The 8,802-nt window shown below is 42.8% G+C and overlaps 1 protein-coding gene across 1 annotated transcript; it reads right to left on the bottom strand.

Annotated features, from left to right (window-relative positions):
* Positions 1 to 517: 517 nt before the first annotated feature.
* On the bottom strand, positions 518 to 4,183 carry LOC6533698. Its single transcript, XM_002094367.4, has 3 exons — positions 2,845 to 4,183; positions 1,531 to 2,166; positions 518 to 1,351 (listed from the first exon to the last, which is right to left on the bottom strand). The coding sequence occupies exons 1-3, from the start codon at positions 3,527 to 3,529 to the stop codon at positions 867 to 869; spliced, it is 1,806 nt and encodes a 601-aa protein (XP_002094403.2). The 5' UTR covers positions 3,530 to 4,183; the 3' UTR covers positions 518 to 866.
* Positions 4,184 to 8,802: the final 4,619 nt, after the last annotated feature.

Genomic DNA, 8,802 nt, shown 5'->3' on the forward strand with positions numbered 1-8,802 from the left:
ACACAAATCCACAAAACACTGGATGCCTGGATGGCTGGATAGCTGGATGGCTGGATAGCTGGGATGGATGGGAGTAAGAGCAGAGCTTTATTGGATGACTCCAAGTGCCACAGTGTGTGCTGGTGTGTGTGTGTGTATTTGAAACATGTTTGCCAGTTTGGCAATCGACAAATGTTGCACACACTGTGAGAATTAGCATAATTTAGTTTTTCGCGCTCGGGGCGTTCTTGAATCTGAATCCGTCGCATCGCATCACGATTATCGCAATTGATTGAGTGCAAAGCACTTCAGATGGAATAAATCTCCTTTCATTCGGAAATTACAATCGCATTTTACTCGAAATTGATATTGATGCAATGTATACCACTCGGTTATATAGCGTGAATTGTATCCGTTTCAGTTTCGAATTCTATGAGCACTAATTTAATAGCAATTCATTAAGCCTGAATAAATACATGGAAGTATCTAAATTATACAAATTGAGATATATATATCCCCCAGAACTTTACAAAATGAATATTATGTATATCTTAGTGATGTATTTATTTGCGGATTAGTAGAAAATGGAATTACAAAAAGGGTTTTCAATAGATGTGGGCATGCGGTATATAGCTAATGATTTTACATCTGACGATTATTTTAGGGTCTCTAAATGGCACCTGAGAAGAAACCTATAAGTAACGAATCAAACCTTACACTTAATAAAGTTGTATCAAGTAATATAAAATAAACAAGAAAATTTTGTTCAATTATATTGAAATATTTGAATCTATAAATTTAATATTATTTAGTGCAAAAAAAAACAAAAGTGTGCAGGTTCTTTCTCAGGTGTGCTTAGGGTTCCACTGTCCCTATTTACTCAGTCTTTAATTGGCAGCTGGCTCTCCGGCGCCATGGACGTGGAGTATCATCTCAAAGGGATCCCACTCCAGGTCGGACTCGTGCTTGACCCGCCGGCGTATGGGCTGTGGGTGCTGCGGATGGTGCATGACCAGCGGCGGATGGTGTGCCTCCTGGTGTTGGTGATGCTGCACCAATCCGATGGGCATGTCCTGGGCGTGCTCCACCAATCCGGCTGGCGGCTGTGGTGGACGGTAGTGGTGCAAGTGCTGCGACGGATGGTGCTGCGGCTGCTGGTGGTGCTGCTGCTCGCTGACGATCTCCTGGATCTGTTCGCGAGTCTGCTCCCGCTCATCCACCTTCTTCAGCAGGATCTCTCGCATGAAGGACATCCGATCGAAGTGCTCCCACGTGGAGCGGAAGGACTGGTGGGAGTACTGGGCGTGGCGTTCCTTCTGTAGTTCGTCCACGTAACGCTGTTTGATGATTGACCAGCGCGTTTGCATGAGAGCTGCAAGGTATCAGATGTTTTTGAGGGAGTAGGGTAAGTTTTTAAACTACTAAATCTTCTTTAAATACTAATAAGACACATATCTAAACTTTTCAAGTATGTGTTTGTTCATAATAGGATTAAGTATACACAGGTTTAAATGTGCTTTCTATTGATCTTTAAAGATGGAATCAACTTACTCGGTGTCAGTCCCATCTCCATGGCCGCTTCCTTCCAAACCGCGGAGGTTCTACTCTGACCCTGTCCCTTTTCACTCCGTTGGCGTCCGGCCCACAGCGATGGACGCGTCTTGATGGCATCGATGATACGCCCGCGCATGCTATTGTGCAACGAACTGGGGCGGCCCAACTTCCGCGGGGGCGTGGCCACCGCCTCTGAGGCCACAGTCGCTGGTGGAGGTACCAGTCCCGTAAAGGCGGTATATGTCATTCCATGACCTTGGCCATGGGGCGGCTGAGCGATTAGATGCGGCAGTTGAGGGGCGGTGGGAGTGGTTGTGGTCTGCAGCCAGCTGAAGCTACCACTGGGTCGTCCGCGACCATGGGAGGCGGTGGGCAACGGAGGAGGCGCCACTGGAGCAGCTGGTTCCTCACCCACAGTTGATGCTTCAGTGGATGGGACATCGGAGGAGGTGCCGCCACCACTGCCGCCGCTCGACTGAGCGCCCACAATCTTGGCCACCGTAATGTTGTACATGAAGGACATGGGCTCGAAGTGCTCCCACTTGGTGTTGAAGCGATCCTTGTGGAGGATCTGGCGGTGGACCAAGTTGTGATAGTGGTACTTCATCTGGCTCCAGATCGATTGCAACTTAACTGAAAATTATCAATAAATAAAATAAAAGTTCATTGTTAAAAAATATTTTTCAAATCTTGATCATTGAAATTTCCAATAAATTGACTCTTTCAGCTTTGCCTAATTTCCACTGTGCGAAGTCAAGTCCTTCTACTCATGAATATTGTAATATCTTGTGGCGCGGTGCAGATAACTAAGCTTACATTAGGCCACCCAATTGCATTTATCAAAGTATATTCCACCCGTCAATTATTTCTACCGCCCGTGCTTCAATTTGCATTATATAGTGGCGTAGCCTCCTCTATTATTCCAAACGGACAGAGACCTCTAATTTCTATCCGAAATTCCCTTTGTCTATTTAGAGACCAAGCGCAGTGACGTAATTTGGGAAATTAAGGAACATTAAATAGCCCTTAAGCCAAATGGGTTCAACGTGGATTTTTTATATAAACTTTAAATGTTTAAATTATGTTTTGGATTATTATTCATGTCATATTCAGACCCCCTTTGCAAAGCACATGCCTGCGCCACTGAATGCGCTTCGAAAGAGAAGGCGAAAGGAGAGTGGGAAAGGCAGCAACAAATCAGCACCGCTAGCTGCAAAGTTGGCGAATGGAGGAGTGGCGTAGAGTGTGAGGGGGGCTTATGGTGGAGAGGGGAATGGATCCGAGGGGCTGGTACATCCTGGCTGGACTCACCTGTCGGCACATGACCGCCGAACTGCTCGGCGATCTCCGTCCACATGGGCGAGGTGACGCTGCGGCACATGTGCAGCTTGTTGTTGGAGTCCCAGATCTCCGGATATTTCTTGATCGCCTTCAAGAGCTGGGCCCGATTCACGAACGGATCCTCCTTGGGCATGGCCACACCGAAACTGGTCACACTGGCACTGAATGATACCTGTACCGCGGCGATGATTCCAAAGGCGATGTGAAACTGCGCCGGCGGAGCACAACTGCGTCCTTTGACATCAATTATCGGCGAATAACTGAAAGTAGAGTTTGCAAAAATATGCGAATTGAAAATGAAAAGGCACAGCGATTGAGGAAAATAGAGAAAACGATGACGGCGACGGCGACGCCAGCTTTTCGTTGTTGTTGCCCCGATGCCGAAGAGATTGGAAAGGCAGCGAAAGCGTACACGAGATGAGATACACAAAATGCAGGCGAGAAGAGAGAACAGGGAGAATGTGCAAAAAAAAAGACAGAAAAAGGAAAGAAGAGTCAGCAGCGACGACGTCAGTTTTACATACAAAAGTCTCCGCGTGTAGGTGCTTGCTTCTGTGTATGTGTGAGTGAGTAAGTGTGTAAGATGGCAGGGCGAAAAAGCAAAACAGACACAAGCAACAAGACCAAAGAGGAGACAGACAAAAAGCAACAACATAGCGCAGCAGCGACAGAAGCAGCGAAGCTCAGAGCTGCAAAAACCGAAAACAACAGAGAAGAAAAGCACTGAAAGTAGAAGAGGAAGATGAAGGAGGAGGCGGAAAAAAGCAGCGGGCAGGCTGCCCAAAAGAAAGGCAACGATAAACAAGCTACCTCTCTTTCATTTGGGGGTCTCCTCTCTCTCCCTCTCTCTAACTTAGAGCCACCGAAAAAGAGAGGGTGTTGTCGGCGAAGGGGTAAGTGGGGGACGAGCATTAGAAGCAGCGGAAAGCGAAACAAAAGAGCAGCGCAGAGTGCAGAGCAAAATGCAGGTCCGCAAAACGGAGAGCAGAGAAATCCACGATGACCGAAGTCTACTGTCGGCCGAGGGGGCTGTGGGAGTGTGAGGGGGAACAGCGAAAGAGAGAGGGAGGCAGGCGGAGGAGACCCGGAGTCCGAAGCCCGGCTGTCTAAACCGGAGTCCCAGCAACAGCAACAACAACTACAACCAGGGCAAACAACAACTGCATCACGAACACGCAACAAAGTGACGAAGCAACCGACGGACAGTGGGACGCATTGGGTCTGGTACAGTGGGGCCAACGGCGGGTCGGGGATAGTAATACGACAGTAATGCAGTAATAGCTGATCTGGCTTGAAACACGTTAACTGCAACGTAAATCTAACACCCTTAACTCTATCGGTGATTAAGAATGCAAATAAAAGGTTTAGTATTTTAGCAAAATGTTATCAAAATAAAATTTTAAAAACTTTCAAAATATTAAATCGTAAGGTATGCAGTTTTCATTATGTAAACACTGCGTCTAAGATATAATGCCATTAAGTAGGCAACAAGTTTTTTTCGCATCTAAGGGGTAGATCAAGTATCCGCCTAGTTGTCTTTAGTGTATTAGTAAATGTAGTTTTAATAGTAAATAAATATTATATAATAAATAATAAATACAATGTATAACAATGTTTTTTTGTTAATAACTTTGGAAATTACTCTTAAGTAAACAGGGCGTATACTTGATTGCATCTGCACATGGCTCTAAAAGTATTGCCTACTTAATGGCGCATTATCAAGAAATCGAAATTTTCAGATTTTTTTAACGGGACCTCTTAAGATTACGTGAAGTATACAAAAATATGTGATTTTATTATTTATCATAGTCCATTAGTCAATAGATGTAGGAAAATTTTATGAAAAAATAAAGTTTAAAGTAAATAATTAAAACAAAAGTTACACTGTTGGTTTTGTAGCCTAAGAAACTATTGATCTCCTCCGACTTTTAAATATATTTACTGTCTTTAGCCTTTTTTTCGCCAGGTTTTGTTGGCATTGTGCAAAAAAGTGCCATCACTGGTGGGTGGACTGTTCGGTCGCTTGGTCGGTTCTTCGTTGGTCGTTTTGGGCGCTGTGCGTGTGTTTGTGCGAGTGTACGTGCAATGAACCCGCAACTACAACTGCACACAACTGCACACAACTGCAGCACGCACACTCGCACACCCGCCCACACACACGCACGCCGAGTGCATTAGTATTGGCAACGTTTCGTAGGCGCTGCTGCGTTCATTTACTCAGTGCCCCAGACCCCGATGCCGAGCAGCGACCCACAGTGCGAAGCACCACCCCCCACCACCCACCGCACACCTTGCCACTCCACTTAGGCACCCACCCGCCACCACCCCCTCAGATATCCGCTCTACTCAGCGGGCGAGAACGAGACTGCAAAACAAACAAGATTCGGCATAAATCAGAGGTGGTCAACTATTTACATAGTGGGATGTTTGTATTCGGGAGCGGATTTGTGTTACTTAAAATAAACCAAAGAGCGCCAATTACAGCGATTTCAAAACTAGCAAATAAAAACCAAGGGAAAGTTGTGTTTAATGCTTACAACACTTTATTGGACCATTGCCAAATGGCTGATCAAAGAGTTACTGACCTATCGCATATAGAAACAAGTTTCTCGTATGAACAAATGTTTTGTGAATGTATTTTTGAACTAGAGGGTGAAGATATATATGTACAGCATTATGCATAATAACGCTTGAAATCAAAATGTTATGCTAGAACTATAAAAAAAAGACATTAATGTATTTAAGTACCCTGTATTTACACACAACTCGCTTTAAGGCACCAATTAGAAGCTTTGATATCGTAAAAAACAAGAACCCCCGCATGGTTAATAATGGTAATTAATTCGGTGCCATAAAAAAATTGAAATAGCTGTAAGCGCACACACATATTAAGAAGATATATCCAGATATATGTATATGTTATGGCCATCTAAAAACATCAAAGATGAAAGTCACTCAAGAATCAATTCGATTAGTGCCAATTGCTGCGTATACGATGTGACTGTACGCAATGGGCCCTATTTGCTGGCATAATTTAGCAGTGAATTGGGGTCGGATTGGGGATGGGCCACTTATCCGTGCCCCCGCTTAATTATTCAACGACAATGGGCAATTGTCAATGGCGACTCTATCAAATCGGGATGGCCACTCCACTGTGCCAAACATCTCCGTGCATCTGTAATGCGGCCGTTAATGTTTTTAATGCTCCCCCCTGTTTTATTGGCTACTGTTGCGAGCTATCTTTGTGGCCCTGGATCCGTAAATATATATATATATATATATATATGTATCTGTATATCTGTGAGATGCGTAACTATGAGCTTCTACCACCGAGCCGCATAATGAACGCACACGCACTTTCTTATCGGCCGAAAAGAAAAAATAAAATAGGGAGAGGGACGGCGTCTTTAATTTTTATGGCAGCATAAATGGTCCACCGTAATTTGCTAGATTAGAATTAATTTGAGTCGCAGTCGGGGAAGAAGTACTTGCAAGTACAGTGAAGCCAGCTCTTGAATGGACTGTTTAAATGAAATATAAAACAATTTTGGTACAAAAAAGAATTTATTATAATTATTTTATCTTTTTCTGAAACTATATACAAACTATGTATTGATCTTTGAGACTCGACCAATAAATATTATTGGAGTTTTAATGGTTGCTCATATATTTTTAAAATGGTAAATAAAATAAACTTAATAATATAGAATATTAATATAATAGGATGTTTAATATAATAGGTGTTTATTATAATAGGTTTCTGCAAATGAAAAATGCATAAAACAAGAGCTGTAATTACACTTCTAAGCTATTATTATTCTTTTGTTTGATTTTCATCTGCTACTTTGTAGAAACCACTGTGTCTAATAATTCTGCGGACTGCCAATGTCTGTGGACAAACTTCGACAGTAAAAAGTAATGTATCTGGGGATGGATTCTGTCCGGGTCGGCCGCCCATCAACTGCAGGCAGATAGAGGGGCTGTTTGGGGCCCAGGTCCCGAGTTCCAAGTTCCAAGTTCCAGGTTCCTGATTGAGGTCCAGACCCAGGCACATCCACATCCACATCCACAGGCACAGGCTCCAGCTTCAGCTCCACATCAATTGTCGTTCTGCGGATCGGAAGGCACCATGGACCATGGAGCTGGGGCTATCTGCTGTCTGTTGCCTTTGTTGGGTTTTTATTTTCATTTATGCTTTTTAAGTGCTTCATTAAAATCGCGTACGGCTGCGGGGAGCTGTGGGGCGTGGGGCGGGAAGACCTTTGTCAGCGTCATCATCGTGGCACACACAAGCAACAACAAAAAAGTATCTTTCGGATACATGTCCAAAAGCAAGGAAAGAAAGCAACATGGTACGAACCAAAAAAAAAAACCAAAAAAAAAAATGCCAGCGACGACGGTGAAAATAAATAAAAAGAATTAAATCCAAACATGTTTTTACTCAGTTCACTTCGTGGCTCTAGCTGTGCCTTTAAACACAACAAAAAATAACAACGAAAAATCAGTGGAAAAAATCAAAGCAAATCCAACATAAATAAAAAAATAATCTAGAGTGTTCGGTTAAACATCGTTTGATTCTAATATTGTTGTGCCGCTCAGCAGTTCACCAAAAGATTTGAGATGTAATCCATATAGAAGAGCATTCATTAAATTTTAAATTTGGTAGAATAAAGTTATCTGCGTATGCTTTCATCTAATTTAAAGATTTACATATACAATTTCATATATTATATGGTGTATATAAAAGTTAACCACTTGGTTTATTGTGTTACAAATGTTTATTCTATTGCCATATACTGTAAGTTTACCTAAGTACTTATTTTATGGTTTTTAATATTTATTTCATAATTGGGCAAGCAATCATTTTCGTTTTATTTCCCTATATAATAGCTGCAATTAGAGCGAAACTCTTTTCATATGATGCTGCATTTTAACATACATTTATTTTTCCAGTGTCGCTGCTAAAACTCCAACTCCAAAAGCAGCTCAAACTCCGGTTTCAAGCCTATGCCCCCTGCATCTGTATCTGTATCTCTGGGTGACTGTGTGTGTTGTGCCTCCGACTGCGTGGCAATAAGTGTGCCCCGTTCATGGGGCAATACAAAAAAAAAAGTCAAATAAAAAGCACAAAACAGCATTAAGCATCTTGTTGTTCTTTTTTTAAGGTGCGCATATAAAGAGGCCTTAACAGCCATCCGACCAGTCTTCAGACCGTTTCCCCATCCCCGGTGAATCACAGTGGATTAACTCGATGAAGTACGCTGTCAAAAAAAAAACATGCAGGCTGCGGCTTAGGCTTATGTGATATGTGGGTGATAGTGGTAAGCTCCACTTTAATAATTATATTAGAAAGGAGAAACAGCATGGATGATATAAAAGTGCTTTGGTATGGGAAACAATCTTCTTGAGATCTTTTACTGATTTCACTTGATTTGGTTATTTCATCAAGCCTAGTAATTATATTATTTAGAATTAATTAATTTTTATTTGTTTAAACTATGTAGTGCATACCAGTTCAAGCTCCAAACTATTATGCTGGCCCTTTCTATGAACTCAAAACTGAACTCCACAATGAAAAACGGCTAGTAATAGTATGCTTTGGGAAACAGAGGTTAGCGGATCACTCGTAGTGAATTATTTATGAGCGTAAAACCCTGAAAATCGCCCACAGTGCAATGGCACCGATTGCCAACGTCAGAGATAACAACAGCAACTCCAACAGCGACAGCGACAGCAACAGCAGAGGATCGCATTTAAGGCGCAGCATCTCGCATCTCGCATCCGAGGAGCGAATCCATTCGCAGTGTGGGCCGCGGGAAGGATGAAGTGGCATGGAAAGTGGAGTGAGTTCGCAACTCCTTTTCATCCTCATGCCATGTGCAAATCACATACAGTAGCAAAAAATTTCGACAGTTATTTACGATTAGC

Source organism: Drosophila yakuba, chromosome 3L (genome assembly GCF_016746365.2).
Source record: "Drosophila yakuba strain Tai18E2 chromosome 3L, Prin_Dyak_Tai18E2_2.1, whole genome shotgun sequence".
Lineage (NCBI taxonomy): Eukaryota > Metazoa > Arthropoda > Insecta > Diptera > Drosophilidae > Drosophila > Drosophila yakuba.